General features: G+C 32.4%; 1 protein-coding gene across 1 annotated transcript in view; it reads left to right on the plus strand.

Moving 5' to 3' along the window:
• MS3_00008384 (uncharacterized protein) overlaps positions 1-17,177 on the plus strand; it is a 72,077-nt gene extending 54,900 nt beyond the window's left edge. Inside the window, exons 10-14 of the mRNA XM_051216736.1 lie at positions 1,360-1,466; positions 3,884-3,988; positions 8,377-8,522; positions 10,165-10,254; positions 16,030-17,177. Of these exons, the coding sequence (XP_051065338.1) occupies positions 1,360-1,466; positions 3,884-3,988; positions 8,377-8,522; positions 10,165-10,254; positions 16,030-16,441 (860 nt within the window). The 3' untranslated portion in view covers positions 16,442-17,177. The remainder of the gene's footprint in view (positions 1-1,359; positions 1,467-3,883; positions 3,989-8,376; positions 8,523-10,164; positions 10,255-16,029) is intronic.
• Positions 17,178-19,897: the final 2,720 nt, after the last annotated feature.

Consider the following 19,897-nt stretch of genomic DNA (forward strand, 5'->3'; position numbering starts at 1 on the left):
TACGTTAACTACTCTTTTGAAATAACTAAATTCCATACTTGAAATATATCAAATCGAGAGAGAGAAAACAAAACATCCAGAACATAACTATGAAATGTATTATGAACAAAATGTAGTTCATATACGTACTTGTAGATAATTACATGTTTGTTTTTCGTACTTTTTTTTCTGTTTTCAAGTGTTACTATTAGAAACTGTAATGTTGACTTTTGCCAATCTATGTACAAAATGGTTTTTTTTTAAGTGTTTTTTTTCTTTTCCATAAATAATACTGATTCATATTAATGCTTATCAATTATGAAAAGTATTCAAAGAAATCTTATATCATTGTATTATAAATGATGAATCAGATTGAAAGTAACTAGGAATACAGATTGATTAATGAATCCATCAACTCATTCAATGGGCACATATAGTGATTGTTGTTGTTATTTATATATTGGAAAACTAAATGTTTTTCATAATCAGAATACAATTTGATAAATGAGTAAATAATAATATGATAATGAAAAAGATTGTAGTTAATGAATTAACTATTCAATGTTTTCAACTGGATGGATTAATCATGAATTCTTATTATCATAGCTAGATATCTAAAAAAGAAGTGTATATTGATGCTGTTGTCTAAAAAAGGTAGTTAAATTAAGCAACTAGGAGAGCGATGAACTTTAGGTAAGTTCTACTTTCAATTCAGCCTTGAAGGTATGTTGTAGAAGAATTCGTAAATCAAATAACAAGAGAGTTATTTTATGCTATTCATAATTCCTATAATAAAATGTATACGATTTGATATTCGAATCCACTGTGTTGTGAAATAATATCACAGCTTAAGAGACAATAATTGTCATAATTATTTTATTGCGGCTAGCAAAGTTATATACTACAAGTGGAGCTAATCCGTATCGTGTATAAGCCAATTACCCACTGAAGACAATAGAAAATGGTTGCGCAATATTATAGATTGATTGAGGTTGGACATTACCGTTAATGGATCCTGATTCCAATGGTCTCAAGGTTAACCGTTCGCGCGTAAGATCGAAAGTCCTGTGTTCGGCATCGTGGATATACATTGCTAAGGAGTTCTATACTAGAATTAAATAACCGTCTAGTGATTCTAGGTTTTCATAGGTAGACTAATTTATATTGATTCATAATTTTAATGAAATTCAACAAACTCTGCAACTTCATAATGAGAAAAAATTAAAATATTACAATTAGCAAATATTTATCAACAATCTTCCAGTACTACAATTTTATTTTACAGAAAGAATACAGTGATACGTAGATTGTTTGAATTCTTTTATCATATATATCATTATTATTATTATTATTATTATTATTATTATTATTATTATTTAGAAGCACAAACTACATTCATTAGTTTAACTGGTATATGTTCACTGGCATTTTTCTGTCACAACACATTACATACATTAACACGTAATCAAAAACGACCGGAGAATAATGTAAGTGAATTTAAATCTGTTAAGTGTTTTGCATATATTTGTTGTTTTCATTAATATTATATTATTATGCCCTTTTGAACAGTTAAATAAAACGAATGTATTGAGGTTAGACGTTAACACCGTTGGATACCGGCTCAGTGGTCCCAGTAGGATAAGCATTCGCTCTCAAGACTAAAAGCCCTGGGTTTGAATCCAACGAGCGAGATCATGGATGCGCACTGCTGATGAGTCCCACAATAGGACGAAACGGCCGTTTAGTGCCTCCAGGTTTTCCATAGTGGTTTAGCTTTAATTGACTCATTTGATCTCAACTATTAAAATTATTTAACTTTGGCTGTTTATTCGACAATTTGAAGTGTCTTACAAATAAGAAACCGAAAATTATACAGTTTACATGAAGAATAACTGGGCTATCTATTCCTGCCATCTAGATATTTTAACAAGTTATTTGTTTTAACACATCATTATGCCTAGTAGTCTCATAATTCATTCAGGTGTGTTTATGACAACTTTACGATATTTCTCTGTACAAGTTACAAAAGAGCCTAATCAGAGACATCGTAGTTGCTAGCAGAAGTATGCATTGAAAAGAATAAACATTATTCAGATGTCGATTGCTGAACTACTAATATCCAACTGGCGACTACTCAGTATTTATCATCAGGATTGATCAAGAGATAAGAAACGGAAACTTATTGAAATACTCAATGCTGAGAATTCTATATTGTACTAAAAATATAATATTGAATAAAGCCTCTAATAATAATAATAAGTTATCTTAATTAGACAATAATAGTAAACTAGCAGATAGAAAATATGGAACTAATTATCAATGCTTACTGACGATGGAGCCAGGGATTGACTCCAAGATCTTTCGGTATCGTGGTCAGCCCTTAACCTTAAGGTCACTGAGAGAATAATTTGTGTGAGTAATTTTAATCAGTTTACGATATTACATAACCGTATTCCAATATGATTGGTAAGGAAATGGTTTCATAAATGTGCAAATAATTTCATATCCTTCTAAATCTATAACAGTAAAAATTCTCAAGAAGACAATTCTTGCTAATTGTTAATTAAATTGAATACATAAAATTCCTCCGGTTTCTAGTTTTCGTATACATGCATTATAAAAGATTATTAAACTAAACCTTGCGGCAAAGAACTGGAGAAATAATTTTTTCAATAATTGAGATCATGAGTGAATTGAAGCTAGATCACCATGAAAATCCTGGAAATGCAACATTGGATGCCAGTTTAGTGGTCTAATGGTTAAGCGCTCGCGCCTGAGACTGATAGGTCCTGGGTTCGAACCCCTCGAGGCGGAGTCGTGGATGCGCGCCGCTGAGAAGTCCCATACGAGGACGAAACGGCCGTCCAGGTGCTTCCAGGTTTTCCATGGTGGTCTAGCTTCAATTGGCTCATGATTTCCGAGAAATGGTGCGACACAGTGGCTAGAGACGTTATTAGATGTGGCTCAGAATAGAAACCAGTGGCGATCCTGCTGTAACCTTCTTTTACTTTCCCCATAAAAAGTGGTTGTATCTTCCTTAACTGGGAGATTTCTTCCGATTGTACCTTTCCGTTTCCGCCCCCCTTATTATTTTTATTACTACTACACTACCTCGCACTAATCTGGCCGTTATTATTTTTCTTTTTTTTTCTTTTACGCTCCTTACATTCTTTTTCTTTTCTCTTCCCATTATCATTGTTTTGTGTGGCGCATATATATTTGGTACCCTCTTTTACCAATATTTATGAGTTTAAATGAATAAATAAATAAAATAACCCCAAAACCCCTTTCTGATACAAATAATTTTTTGTCTAAATCGTTTCACCACTTAATATTATCAATGATATTATAACGAGAAATCGGACATTTTTTGAACTACTCAAAATTTACTCCCAATTTATTGATACAGTGGAGGATTTGTGCTGATCATTTCTGATCACATTCTGATCATGTACCTACTAATAGCTAATTTTGAGATATGACTTCAGGAGTTCTTGTGAGAAGCTGTGACAATAAGAGCTTAACCATGTTGAGTATGAGCCATTCACTCATCAATAATATTGCGAAATGGTCTTACACAGTATACGAATCAACTGAAGTTCGATTGATAAGCTACTGGATGCTGGCTCGGTGGACTTAAGTTTAAGCGCTATCTGTAAATATCAAAAGTCCTGAGTTCAATCCCGAGTAAAATCGTGAATATCCAGAGGTGAGAAATAACGTACTAGTATGAAACAGTAATTTGGTAATCTCTACTTTTCAATGTTTATCTGAAACTAGTTTGTAATATAAACTATGAGATCAATTTGTTATGACTTAGTAATTCATTTTATTTATTATGTAGTTTTCATATTCGATTAAAAAAGTAGTATAATTCTTCACTTTTTATATGTATTCATTTCAGACTCGAGATGTGGCTATTGCATTTCTTCTAGTAGCAGCGACTTATTTGTCTATCGGTTTAATATTCTATTGCACTTTTCCATTAGCAAAATCATGTATTGAAGATGTGAGCTTCTTTATTTTTTTTCTAAACAGAAACAGTTAAATTGTTTGTTTGTTTTTATGTATTTGACTACGTAGTTATTTATTTATTATTTTGGAATTATCAGAAGGGGTTTTGTAGAGATTTTAGAAATTTCACTGGTTGAAATCATGAGTCAGTTGAAGCAAGACCATCAAAGAAAACCTGGAAGCACTGGACTGCCGTTTCGCTCTAGTATAGGACTCCTCAGCAGTGAGCATCCACGACCTCGCCCCCTGCGAGATCCGAACCCAGGACCTACCGGTCTCACGCGCGAGCACTTAACCATTAGACCACTGAGCCAGTCGGCATCCAACGGTGTTGGTGTCTAACTTCAGCCAATCCACGAAGTTGCGCCACCGTACACCATTGTCTTCAGTGAGTTGATATCTCACAACAGACCCGGTTGAACTCCACCGGTCACGGCTTCTCACTAGGACTCCAGGAGTATCTCTTGAAGCCAGTCACCAGTGAGCAGATGATTATTATCAGAAGGGGTTTTGTGGGATTCATTATTTTTATTTTATCGTAAGAAGATCGAAATTTATATTCAATTATTACCTATCAAATGAAGTCTACTATGAATAAGATTAGAATAACAATTAAGTTAGAATAATATAAATTCAATATAATTGATAGTTACTTCTCAATCATTAATGTCTATTATTTAATATGATATTATATCACAATATGAATATAGTTGTAAGTAGTTAAAGAAATATCACAAAATCTTTTCTACCTTAATTGTGATCTTGATTTTAAACAAATTCATTGTATACAAGGTCCATATTATTAAAAAAATAAAGCTGTTCTAATGTTTTTAAAAAACTAATCTCCAAACTGAAGAAACATTGATCTAAAGTGTCTAGATAACATAGTCCGTTAGTCAGCTACAAAGTAGGACTATGCACATATATGCACCGGTTCAAGTTGCCATACTTCCTTAGCACAAGAAGATGGACAGCGAATTTATAGGAGTTAATTCAATGGTAATAATATATAAAAGAAAGAATGCATATGATGATATAGTACAGGAAGAAAGAATTAATTAATAGAAATAAAGGTATGAAGCGATTTTAATTTCATAGTTTAATAGAATACAAAGAGTGTATACACCTACGTTATTGTGATCGATTCTGAGTCATGCCACCCAGAGTCTCCAACATAGTACTGTTAAGTGATTTTTGAGTATCGAAATTCCTGAACAAATAAAAAGTAATCAACTATGACGTACATGAGAAATGTTTACTTATCAAAAGACGAATATAATTTTAGAAATCAAATGGTACTAATTGGTCTTTGGAAATAATCCATCTTACTGTTTAAATTCAATCATAGTGATCATCAGTATAGGATTATGGAGATTATTACGTTTTTGATTGAGATGTTGGACCGGTTGATGTTAGATCATCATTTAAAACCTGGAAGCACTAGACGGCCATTTCGTCCCAGTTTGGGACTCATCAGCAATGTGATCCCGCTCGCGAAACCCAGATTTTTTCTTCATTGTTTAATTGAAGCCCCTTTCATTGGTTGATAAGTGCAGGGATTTTCAAACATATATTGATTATGAACTCATTTTAAGACTAAATTTGCAAATTCATCTAATAATTATTATATTTCTTGTTACAAAAAGTACCATGTTTCCCTATTACATTTATTTGTACATCTGATGATATAAGGGAAAGTTAGTGCGTTTTTCGACCACATCATACAAGAAAGAAGTCCAATTTTAACATAATTATTCTAAATATATCAGTTACACACAGTTTCTAAATCCTCACTAAAAGTATTGCTAACTCTAATGTTCTATTGGTTATTGACTCTAGATATGTTAGTTTGAACTATGTACAAATAAAATTAATGTCAATTTAGATTACATTATTGTGGATAATATTGTATTGTTATATTCATGATGATAACCATGTACATATATTGGCACTAGTAAAATCCATATAAAACTATGTAAATTTATTTTTCTTCTTAATGTTATCAATTCGTTGGGATTGTTGCATATGTTTAATATCACGAACTGACCCAAAATGGACAATCATTGAAAACCAGCAGTGGAGTGTTGTTTGACTGTAGTATATGATTGGTCAACAATACGCGTCTATGGCCCAACATAGATTCCAACTCAGGAACTTCAAGTCTCTCGAAAAGCGTTCAATCGTTTTCTCTATTAATGCAGACTATTACCTAATGTTTGTATCTCATACATTATGTATGGAAAAGACATCTTAACGAAAATTGTTTATTTATTCATTTAATCACTAGTGGATACTTCCAACTAACCAATTAGTTATAAATTACTTATTGCTAGTAAACTTAATTATTTAATAGGGTTCTTGACAGAAGTGAGCAACAAAAGTAACATGACCAAGTATTCATGACTTGTTACAGTACATAGAACCTGTTATAAATTGTAATATCTAGATCCATTTTGTAAGCAATGATGGATAGTGGCTAGCAGTGGAATCCATGACGCACGTTTCGCTCTATTTGGGACTCATCAGTCGGATGTACCTGCACCTCAGAGTTGATGTTCACTCTGGGACTCGAACCCAGCACCATTCGCTCCAAACGGCATCGCGTTATCCACTCAGCTACTGAGTCCTGATAGCCACTTGCTAGTGTAATGGGATGAATTTAAATTCACTTGGTATTGTTTTGGCTTGTATCTTCCCATTGAGGTTTAAGAAAGCAATTGATCAGTCTGTTATTGGTATATGTGCATACTGTGCATATGCCTTGATATTGCCTATCCATCATAGCTTACAAAAAGTTTCAGTTTCAGTTTGGGAAGGACAGGAGGCTCGATGGCCTATGTTAGTCCTGGCAATGGTGGTCTCTCAGTTGATCCAACTTTCTTTTGAAAGAGTCGACGGATGGAGCCTCAACCACGTGCTGAGGTAGTGAATTCCACTCGTTGATGATTCGATGGGAAAGTCGATGGTCAGCTGACAAGTAATTTGTTCTCGGCTTATGAACTATTTTGCAGTGTCCTCGTAAATTCTCTGTTTTGGAAGACAAGAAAAATGAGGGCATATCAGGTGCAAATTTGGCACTAAGCAATTTGAAAACTGTAATCAAGTCGCCTCTAGTTCTGCGATAAGACAACGGGAAAAGGTTCAGCTTGGCCAGTCGAGATTCATACGGAAGCTTCGCTATTCCGGGAATCAGCTTAGTCGCCGTTCTCTGAACCTTTTCCAGAAGCTCACTGTCTTTTTTTAAGCAAGGGCTAGCCGCTTGTATGCAGTACTCAAGTTTGGGACGTACGAACACTGTATACAAAGTCAAAAGCGTTTTGGCGTCGACATGACTAAAAGCTCTACGTATTGACCATAACGTTCTAAAACTTTTGGCGGCTATTGCACGGCAGTGTGCAGTAGTCTTTAAGTCTTGGCTAATGATAACTCCTAAGTCATTATATGTCTGGACGACAGGTAGCTCAGTGTTCTTCATCGTGTATGTATCTGTGCCTTGATGACCGATGTGCATCACAACACACTTGGAAGTATTTATCGGCAACTGCCATGTTTGAGACCATTCAGATAACTTCTTCAGGTCATTTTGAAGTTCTAAGCTATCACTCTTACATCGTATCGTTTTCCATATCTTGACATCGTCAGCATATAGCAAGACCGATGATGATAGGAGACAAGGAAGGTCATTAACATACAAGAGGAATAGGACTGGCCCCTAAACTGTACCCCGGGGCACTCCACTAAGCACAGTTTCCCAGCTAGATAACTTTGAGTTCACCCTTACTCTTTGTTGACGCCCAACTAAGAAGTCTTTTATCCACATAAATAGATTGCCTCCAATCTCGACTTTTCTTAACTTATATAACAGCCGGTTGTGAGGAACTTTGTCAAAAGCTTTACTGAAACCAATGAAGGCGACGTCTACAGGTAGCTTTTGGTCCTTAAGAGCGCACCAGCTTTCACGAGCCACTAATAAGTTAGTGAGACAAGAGTAACCTATTCTGAAGCCGTGCTGCTTCTCCGAGAGGATCCGATTTTTATCGAGATACTTAAACAGCTCCTTCCGAATAATCTTTTCTAAGATTTTAACAACCACACTAGTTAGGCTAACGGGGCGGTAGTTCTCAGGTTTGTGTTTCGTACCTGTTTTGAAGATAGGACTTACTAAGGCAATATCGAGGCATATGCACAGTATGCACATATGCTAATAACAGACTGATCAATTGCAGTCTTAAACCTCAATGGGAAGATACAAGCCAAAACAATACCAAGTGAATCTAGATCCATTTGTTTAATGAAAGCAAATCATTAAGATAAAATATAATTCATTCGTACCTATATGCCAATGTTTGTTATCTTCTTTTTTCCGTGCTAAAACTTATTTAGAATCTTCTAAACAATCTAGTAACAGATATACCAGTATTCATTGGTCGTTTCTTTTCACTTTTACAAATGTTCACTGTATTTCCAATGATTCTTTATGTTTTACGTGTACAAATTATGACTGCTATATTCAAAAAACCATATCCAGGGTAAGTCAATAAAATGTCATTCTTTCTCAAAGTATTTTATTATTATTATTATTTTCTCTTATAAAATGAGTATTTTCTCTCCCTGGAATATAAAACTAAATTCAATCACCTGATTGAAATCGTATATAAAGTTTGAAGATTCTAACTATCAATAGTCAAAACTGTTGTAATGTGTCTTTTATTCTTTCTTTTTTTTTTACCCAATTCTTACACGACTGTATGATCTTTATTTCTTGAAAAAGTTGCATTCCATTTAAAATATGAAACAAATGAATAATGATGATTGAAGTTAAAATTCATTATAAACAGCAATAACAATGATACATTCTATATACAAAGACTTGGAATTATTTGTTTCATTGAAGTTGAGTGTAATCAGCAAAGTTTTCATTTATATATTACCATCATTGAATTAACTACTTCTTTGAATTCAGTGTTTATCTTGTTATGTTTATGAGGTATGGCAACTTAGACCGATGCATATATGTGCCTGGTCCTATGTTTGAATTGACTGACTGTCTAGTTGATTTTAATGTCAAAAACCATTGTCCCTTTTTACTCAGTATTTGAATCATTTTATGATTCCACATCTGTTGTACAATGTTTAGCTGACTGTATTTACTTATTGGGTGTGAGAAATTCGACTGATATATTGTTAAGTTAGATTCAATTATTGGACAATTTATTCATCAAATAGATATTTACAATTTAGCTAGTATTCAATAGTGACCAATTTCATGTTTGTCTAGTCCTTTAGTCATGATCGAATTCAATTGATTAGACTATATTAAACCTACTAGTCTAAGTACTTTAAGATTATATGCATTGTGTTCAAGACCAGACAAATACCATATTGGTCACTAACCAATGATAGGTTGACTGTGAATATTTTGGTCCTACAGACAATGATTAAGAAAGTAAATGAAATGAATGATGAAATCTCAGAGAGTGAATCTGGGTGACTCTGGTTTGTCTTCTATAAGAATAATCAATTCCCTCAAAATTTGAGGCACTCTATACAGACGAGTGACAAATAACGTGAAACCTAGATCAGACAATGCTTTCCATGTACTACTTGCAACTATCTAACACCTCAAATTTAAGTATACGCCGAACAGCCAGCAATTTTTATAAATACCAACGACTGCAATTGGACAGCTGCTACAGAATATAATCTTTTGAACGTGTTTAATTAATAAATTTATACTTAACTATTTCAGTAGTTGAAATCATGGGTCAATTGAGGCTAGATCAGCATGGAAGACCTGGAAGCACTGGACGGCTGTTTCATCCTTGTTTGGGACTTCTCAACAGTGTGCATCCACTATCCCGCTCGCGAGATTCAAACCCAGGACCTATCAGTCTCGCGCGCGCGCGCTCAACCACTAGACTACTAAGCCGGCATCCAACGATGTTAATCTCGCGGGGGGCGGGATCGTGGTTGTGCACTGCTGAGGAGTCCCATACAAGGACGATACGGCCATCCAGTTGCTTCCAGGTTTTTCATGGTTATCTAGCTTCAATTGACTCATGATCTAAACTACTGAAATTACTAAAATCTACACAAAATCCCTTTTGACTTAACTATTTGCTTATTTGTTTATTAAAAAATTTTTTTTCATTTTATACTTTGAAATCTCAGATTTATTCATGTTACTGTATTACATGTGTTTATTCTTGGACTGTCATTAACGTTTTCAATGTTAATGCCGAGTATTGGTACCATAATTCGGTGAGTTAAATTCTACGATTTATTCAAGTGTGATTAATGAATTTTACAACGATATACTTATTTAGTAATGAATATTGGCATAGAATTTGTCTGGTTAACTATATATTGTTATCATTGAAGGTTAACATAAAATGGCACATATAATTTGATACCTTTTATCTAAAAATTTAACATTAAAAAACAACCAATCGTAGGTTATTTGTGTTATAACTTGTGCCTTGTGTCCTTATTAATGTATAACGTAATGATACCGCCAATTAGAGAGCAGTGAATTATCGAACGGATCAATGACGCACAAAACAAGTACGAGCAGTCTGAAGTGCTTATCAATTCTGCTTCTCGCCTAGCCCAGCTAGTTAAATTCAGAACGCCAGTCTCAGCCTCTGAAATATGAATCATGTATTTCTAACATACTGAGTTTATATACCAATCAAGCAGACCACATCGTACCATAAAATAGGAAACAATATTTGTACAAGATTTAGTCAAATGTGGCTGTGAATGTGGGAGATAATAATTGATAGACATGGTATAATTCAAGAATGGTAAATCGTATAATAATAGTTCAGGGGTCAAAATAAAGCTCATAACAAGAGGGACATGAATATGAATAGTTTAGTTACGTAACAATTATACGATAAAATAATATACGTATAGTATTGGTCCATAAATAGATCCCAAAAGTTACCAATCATTATTCACATCGAGATATAACAATTTGCAAGATGACTTCTGTATGTATGTATTTGTTATCAATTTGATGAGCGTTTTAAACAGCTCAAATTATCAGAAAATAACATGAAGACAAATAATATTGCTTTCAAATGATGAAGTCTAATGGTATCATTGAATTTTGTGTATCATATTACAAATTAACTTAATTTAGATAATGACTGAAATCTCGAAAACATTGAATAGTTATTTCATCTTATCCCCAGCAATGAACAGTTCACTGGAAATCAAACTAGGGACTTTCAAGCTTTGAGTTAAAAGCTTTTAACTACTGCTTTGATATTCAATAGTTTATGTTTTTCTAGTTTCATTTGTTTAGAATGTTTATTACTTCTCGGTTTTCAATGATTGTGATGTAAACTATAGAACTGCTTGAAACTGGATCTTCATGAGACTATATAATAAAGAATACCAACATACATATATATATATATATATATATATATATATATATATATATATATATATATAAGAGAGAGAGAGAGAATAGTAATTTTCAATGATTTAACATCAAACTATCATAATAAATTCTATACATTTACTTGTTAGTTCATTTAGGTGTGTAGATTACATCATATGAACCTGACACCCTAATTTTGATAAAAAGTATTTATATTCTCATGTGAATATTGAAAATGCATATCAGTTACGTCTTATGATCTCACTAAATAGTGATCATGGCTAATGATAATAATACCTAAAATCCACTTCTTTTTTTTCGAAATACTAACATTTTCATTTCCCGCAAAAGAATAATTCATCTTGGATTACAATTAAGTAACTATGATTTCCGTTCTAATCTTCTACTGGATTTGTGGACAGTACAATTAACAATGAACTCACTAATCCATAGTTCTATCACATTGAAACATAATTTATATTTTACATATTAACACCAACCTTCTACATCATTGAAATAGTTAGTGTCACAGTTGTGATTTTAGCTTCCATGAAATGATCAAGAAAGAACAAATAAGTTTTTTTTCATTCTGTCATAATTGATTTCTTCATTAATTTCTATCGAGTAAAGGGCGAGACTCTAATTTATGGACGACCTTTGAACGAACCTTAAGCGACCTTGAAAAATATTAGCCAGTCAGCAAACATCCAGTATAGAGTAAAAAGATGTTATACAAAACCATGGAAATAAAGTGGATACACTTGTTATATGTGGTTCAAAAACTTGTCAAGGTTAGAAAGAGGTTCAGAGGTTCTAAAATCGTAATGCATACGGTAGAGGAAATCATCCATACGGCTACAGAATAGTCGGTCTCTAGAGCCATGATGAAGTCTCAAAAAATATTTCAGCCTCGACCACATAGCCTCAATATTGTTTATGTGCACTCCGATTGTTGAGTGTACAAAATGCTACTTGTGGATAACGACACGATGCACATAAAAAAAGCCTATGTAGGAGTCTGTACGCTCTCCAAACATCCGTACATATTGTAGTGCCTGACGGCAGCCAGTGTTACTGGTGCTTTTATTATCCAGTTCGCAATAATTGTCGTAATTTGCCTTAGTTAGGATTTATATATGGGGTTCTCATCACGAACTAACATCAGCTATAATGCCAGAAATTTATTTAGCCAAATGAATGAAAGGCTTTCGCGTTAAAATCCGAGATCTATTATCTTATACCTGATTGATTCGTCCACAAATTATAGTCCCGCCGTTTTATTTGTAATAGCCTCTCAATTATTACATTTTGTACAAAATTCCCTGTGAACCGATAGTACGTTAGCATTAAGCACTGAAGATGGCGCCGTAACCTCGAAATCTCTAAAACGCCTCTGATTGGCTCGTCCATAAATTAGAGTCTCGCCGAGTAAAGCTATATGCGTAAAATATTATTTACGAGTTTTTATTCACACTACTTATAAGTAACAATAAATTAATAACGTAACTATTTCTATGATTTAGTATTTCTCGACTTCAAAATGTCTTCATCACTGCAGCCAATATATTCCAAAGAATAGTAGGAATTAATATATATTTGTACTTATATAAGCACTTGCTCACAGCTTTTACGATGACATATGTTATCCCTATGTGTTTACTAGGTGATCTTATCATGTGATATAACAATGAAGAATTGTTGCCTAAATTAAGTACTTTAAGAAGCCATAATACATTAAGAGTTTTATTAGTTAGATACCGATGGATGAACAAGATTACCTTTCTTTTATGAAAAGTTTATGAAATATACTTGAGTATTTTCGGAAAAAAAAGAAACAGTAAAATTAAAAGAATCTTCTCAAAAGAACCTAGTGACTCTAATGAATTATTCACATTTATGTTTAACAAGGAAAACGATGGATCAATGAGTTATATTATTAAATCATAATCACATTGAAACTTGTATTTAGATGTAAAAGTCATGACATAGGTGAGTTAAAGTTATGTCTTGCTGATTGGACACTATATTCGTTCCTAAGCTATTCTGATAACCTGCACGCTAGAACCATACAGCGACCTGAACAGCAGAAAGAAGACGCAAAGTATGAGAGAAACACTTTACTCCAAGGTTCGTTTTTGTACAGAAAACATGGGTATTTATAGATGTTAACGTTTGTTAAATCAGCATCATATTTCGGCCAATCCGTTAATGACATATTATGCTACTGACCAACAGTAGCACACCACGTTGAAATTCTAGAATGCTCCATCATGCTCTGATTGGCTAGGACTCTTCGACTCCTTTTGGGCCTCTGGAGGCTCCGTTGAAGTTCTGCGAAAGCCAACTCAACACTTTTACTATGGTTAGCAACAACTATATGTAAATAATTTCTCAAATTAAGTTGAATATTTAAACATCATAACAGTTTACACTTTTGAAAGACTCATTTAACATTTCATTTTATGCAAAAATAATAATAATAATAAAAGCGTTTAGTATAAGATAACCGAAACGCTGTAAACAAGAATTGCCTAGAATGTAAAATTCTAAATAATATATAATATAACCAAAGATAATGACTTCCAATGGAGATCAAGTGATGTACAAACAGTGAAAACTATGTAACACATGGACTCTACATGTTTATTTAATACCTCACACAAATAATGAAGGCATTGAACAAACATAAATCTAACGGGTAGTATCGAATTTATTAAAACATCACAAATATAATAGTAAATCCAAAGATATTTTGATATATTGTTAAAGGAAATCTTGTATTTGAAGTTGATTATAAATACCTCACTTTTAGAGGTATACAAATGGAGTTTGATTTTGACAGATTGTGTTTCACCGTTTGTTTCATATATGACTATTTAATTGTTTTGCATATTGTTATGCGAGTAGTAAATTTCCGAGGTACCAAGAATTCAGTCTCTAGAAAGAAATTCTACTCATTTTATGTTAATAATCGTAAATATAACAATATTATTAAAAATCATTACATTGTGAAGTGATTTTTCCATATAAAATGTCACTTATCTACCACATTGACTATAAGATGTATTGCGTGTGCTAAACCATTATCTACCTTGATCAATGAATGTGGTTGGTGTAGAAATAGAATGAAATAAAGCTAGTGGTAGTTAAACCAAAACTAGAAAACATTTTCTGAAGTAACTATTGATCTGAACTATCTTGATAGATGCAGACTAATTGATTGTGGTCTACGAAGTATCCCCCATTTAAAGTTTGATGTATTGAATAAGATGACTCAAAATTATTCACAATGGATTACGTGTATACTCTTTTTACTCTCTCTGAGATGCTGTGTTTCAAACTTATTTTCTACCTTTAATTTAACGAAAACATTCTTTCCTTTTGAATCATATTCTGCATTTGTAATCTGGTGAGACTATAATCTATGGATGATGTTTGAACGAGTCTTACGTGACCTTGAGAAATATTAGGCAATCAGAAGACAAATAATATAAAGTAAAAATATTTTATACAAAACCATAGAATTAAAGTGGATACACTTCTTTTACATGGTACAAAAACTTGTCAGGATTAGAAAGAAGTTCTGAAATCGTAATGCATGCAGTAGAGGAATTCATCCATATGGTTCTATAATAATGGGCCTCTCAAGCTATAATAAGATCGTAAAAACTCCATAAATTTTAGTCTTACCGGTAATGTTTTTTTTATTATGACTGAGACCATGACTACTAATTTATCAATTGGCGAGGATTGGCAAGGCAAATACACCATTCCTACAGTTGAAGAACACATGAAACTCAAAACAACTTTCAATTAACATCAAGGTCACAATCTTCAATACGAACGTCAGGACAGTTCTACCGTATGGAGCTGAAACTTTGAAAGCTACTACAACCATCATCAAAAAGGTACAAGTATTTATAAATAGTTGTCTACGCAAGATATAATTTTTTCTGGTGAGCGTTTTTTCAGCGATTTAGTTTTCTACGGGATGGGGACGCTAACCCCATGCTCAGCCCTCCTCCTTTACCCGGGCTTGGGACCGGCAGCAACTCTGGAAGAGCTACAGACGGAATTCTACGCAAGATACTTAACATCATTTGGCCAGATACCATCAGCAACAGCCTACTGTGGTAGGGAACAAACCAGCTTCCAGCTGAAGAGGAAATTGTGAAAAGATGATGGAAATGGATGAGACATACATTACGGAAATCACTAAACTGTATCATGAGGCAAGCCCTAACATGGAATCCTGAAGGGAAGCGGAAAAGTGGAAGGCCAAATAACACATTACGTCGGGAAATAGAAGCAGATATGAAAAGGATGAATGACAGTTAAGAAGAACTGGAAAGTATTACCTAGGACAGGGAGAGTACTGGTGGGCGGTCTATGCTCCTCCATGAGGAGTAATAGGCACAAGTAATTTATGAATTATTCTGATAATTTCATCTCTCTCTAGTTGATAAGGTGTGGTAATATCAACAGATAAACATTTGTATCAAGTTCAACATTGTTTATAACAGCTAGACTAAATCAGATTTTCTCATTATTACTAATATCAGTTTTTAAATTAAATTATCAATTTATATATATCTATCTATATATATGCATCTATTTATTTGTTTTCTTTCATCTCATTATAGATTTAGTGGTTCATTATGTGGTCTAGTATATATGTTTACACTTCCACCATTAATTTATCTACTTAATAAACGTACATTAACTCATTTACAAAATGATGGTCATATTAAAATATCTGAAATTCATTCAGAGAAATTATTAAATGGTAATTATCATTTAAATGGTATGAATTCTATAAAAAATTTTAAAGATGATCATTTACCATTTCATGAATTACAAATTGATAATCATAGTGATACAATATCAATAATAAAAATTAAATTATTATCAGAACATGATACAATTAAATATTGGTTTATTGTTTCTATTCATGTATTCATTATGTTATTAGGTTTATTAAATTTTATTGGACAATTTACTGTATTTTTTATTGGATCTAATAAGAAACAAATTGTATCATCAACAAATAGTTAAATGTAAACATTCATACACACACACACGCACACACACACACACATACATGAACACACATGGATACGCACAAAACCGCATACAATACTTTCTAATATCTAATCCTTTAATTCACTATTACATAGTTGCCTCTATTATATTACATAATCATTATGCACTAATGTCATCACTGATAGATCAATAGAATAGAATAGAATATCAGTTGGATCCCAAGTAGTTCATTCATATTTATTCAATTAATGATTCGTTTAAATTCATCAAATGATATACTAAAATTTATTTCACATATACACATCAATATTCAATTTATCTTATAGTAGAATAATAATTATGAAGAGAAGACTGTTTTCTTTTCCAACATATTTATACAATTTGTTTATATGTATTTATTTATGTATCTGTGTAGATTAGGCGCCTTTTTTTTTAAAAAAATATTAAATTACTGTTTTTGTAATTAGTCAGCTGATTTATTTATTGAATAAAATTTAATCCCCCCTCCCCTTTTTTTTAAAAAAAAACTATGATCAATTATTGTAATTTTATATTGATAATTTTCATGTTTCCTTTTTTTTTTCTTTTTTTTTAAAAAAAAACCCGACAACCTTTTATCTTTTTGCCTTAGAAACAAAAAAATCATTTTTAAAAAAAAAATTGTCAAAATATTTTAATCATAATTATATTAGAATTATTGATATAATTTCTTGATTTAAAAAAAAATATAAATTTGTTGGAAAAAAAAGGATCTATTTTTGTTTCTTACTATTTGTATGAGTGATAAGATATATTATTAATTGAAAAGTGTTGATCGTGTATTGAGATCATAAACTGATCTGATTAAGAAGTACTCAATTGGTATATCGTCGTCTTAGTATATAGATATCCACAATATTGTTAAGGATTATATATACTGATGATTATCATGTTGTTACTGGAAATAATTTTAAGAGTTGATCCGTTGAGTTCCATCATATTGGTTTGAGTGAGTTATTCACTAAAGGCAACAGAAGATGTTTGTTCGGTATAGTGAGTTCATTGAGATTAGATATGTAATCCTTAGGACATTAACTCATTGGTCTAAACAATAATCGTTCACCGAAAATTATGATGGTCTTAGATTTGTTACTAAAGTCAGCGCGGAAGGTGAGCAGTGTGATCAAGAGCTGTAATGATGACCACAAACACTTCAAGGTTGATATAACGTCAAAACGACCACTGACCTTCCGTGTTGATAAAAACAGAAAACGTTTTAGATGCGTCTCAGTCTTTCATTCACACTCAGAACGAATACTAATGGACCCAATTTCAGGAAAATGTGAAATACTAAAGTAGCTATACAGTTTGACTTCTGAAAACTTTCAAGAACTATGAACTATAGAAAACAAGATAGGTCAATAGTATTTCCATAAACAGAGATTGTTTCAAATGGAAGGAATTTTGTGAAAATAAAACTCTCTTACAATTTGTGTATTTAGTCGAACTTCAGCAAGAAAAACTAATAAGAGTAACATTTCCAGAATAAACCTATTATTCTAAATGTAGAGTTAAAGATAAGTATAGAATGTTTCGAAATTCACAAGAAATGATCACACTTTTGAGTGGTGAACGTCTAAACAAGTCCTGTTATTCACCATCTACTATATATATATAGACTTCCGGGAAGGCTATGATTAAGTCAGTTCTGTGAAAGATTTGTTATGTATGTTTTATAGGGAATGAGTTAAGCATCTGATGTTATATGTTCTATTTATTCATAATCAACAGAAAGTTGTGCCTGAATTCTATTACTATCAGAAGGAGCTTTTGTGGATATTATAATAATTTTAATAGTTGAGATCATGAGTCAATTGAAACAAGACCACTATGTAAAACCTGGAAGTATTGAACGGCCGTTTCGTTAGCGCACGAGATCGATAAATATGCTTTTGTTCGCTGTTTATGCCTAAACTACCGAAGAAAAACTGAGGTAATTCTAACATCGAAGAATATCCATGATGCTGAAAACGTCATGTTAAAACCCATAGTAATAATCCTCATTTTAAAAAAAAACCATGGAGGAATTATGACTACATACACTTATACTATTGTCAGAGAATCATATTAGCCCATATTATTTTAGTGTAGAGAAGTTATTTATTCTCTGAAGAAGCGGCTTACACTAAGTCACGAAACATCATATTATTTTACTTACAAAATTTGAAAGAAGCATTTTGAATTCGATAAGTATTTTACATCTTCAAAATTTGAAAAAATCGCATATTGTAATTTAGAACAACATAGATATAAGTGAACAATATTGTTTTCTGTTAGATCTTCATTGAGCTTTAATATACAGTAATATTTATTATATGCATATACGAAATTATTAAACTAATCAAGGCAGTCTATGAGTCAATGATAACAGTGGGATAGATTACATAGTTAAATGTATTAAGTAAAAAGTACAAATTGCTAATGTGATGATAGGTGTACTAGTTGCGATAAGAATAATAAAGGAATTAAAAAAATACAGACACTGAAATAACATTCATAAACATTACTCAATAGGAAGTGTTCAGATAATTGGACCATGAAGTGTATATTTGAGAAAAGGAAAGGGTGAGAAGGGGTGAAGAAAAATAAAATGAAAAACGAGTATGGAAAATACTAGTAACTAAGGTCATTTATTAAGGCCATTAGAGAAATAAAGGTGTTACAAATTTCTTCTGAACACAAAGACTTCAATTGTTAGCTCTAATTCCTATAGCTTCTGCTATGTGTTAATTCTAAAAAGGGTTACACATACAATCCATGCAGTTCTCTAGACAATACTCCCACTTTTCACTTTATTTAAATAACAAAGTTAACTTCACATAATATTGTTTACTTGAATCTTCTCACTGATGTGTTAGTTTTGCAATTGATCAGTCTCTTATTGGCATATTTACATACTGTGCTTATGGCCTGAATATTGCCTTAATTCACAAACAAAGATAGATAGTGAACTTAAATTTCATCCTATTGCATATGCAATCTGTTATCAGAACTCAGTAGCTAAGTGGATAATTCGATGGCATTTGAAGTAAGCGATACTGGATTCAAGTTCCAGAGTGAACAATAACCCTGAGATGCAGGTACATCCAGCTGACGAGTCACAAATAAGATGAAACGCGTGTCCGGTATTCCACTACTAGTCACTTTCCATCTTTGCTTATGACAAAATTAACTGTTATTTCCCAATTTATTTCCTCCTTGTTTTTCTTGTACAATTTTCTATTCTCTAAAAGAAAAAAAGAACTCTTATGATAAATATTCAATCAAAATAATTGTATATTTTGCAAGATTGTTCTTCTACTAATTATCATCAAGTGAATGATATCTTGGTACACAGTATAAGATGATTGACTTTTGAATATTTTTACAATCAAATCTATCTAAATGTCGAAATATTAACTTTAGTCAAACCACTTTTAAAAAGGGTTA

This window comes from Schistosoma haematobium, chromosome 6, assembly GCF_000699445.3.
Source record: "Schistosoma haematobium chromosome 6, whole genome shotgun sequence".
NCBI lineage: Eukaryota > Metazoa > Platyhelminthes > Trematoda > Strigeidida > Schistosomatidae > Schistosoma > Schistosoma haematobium.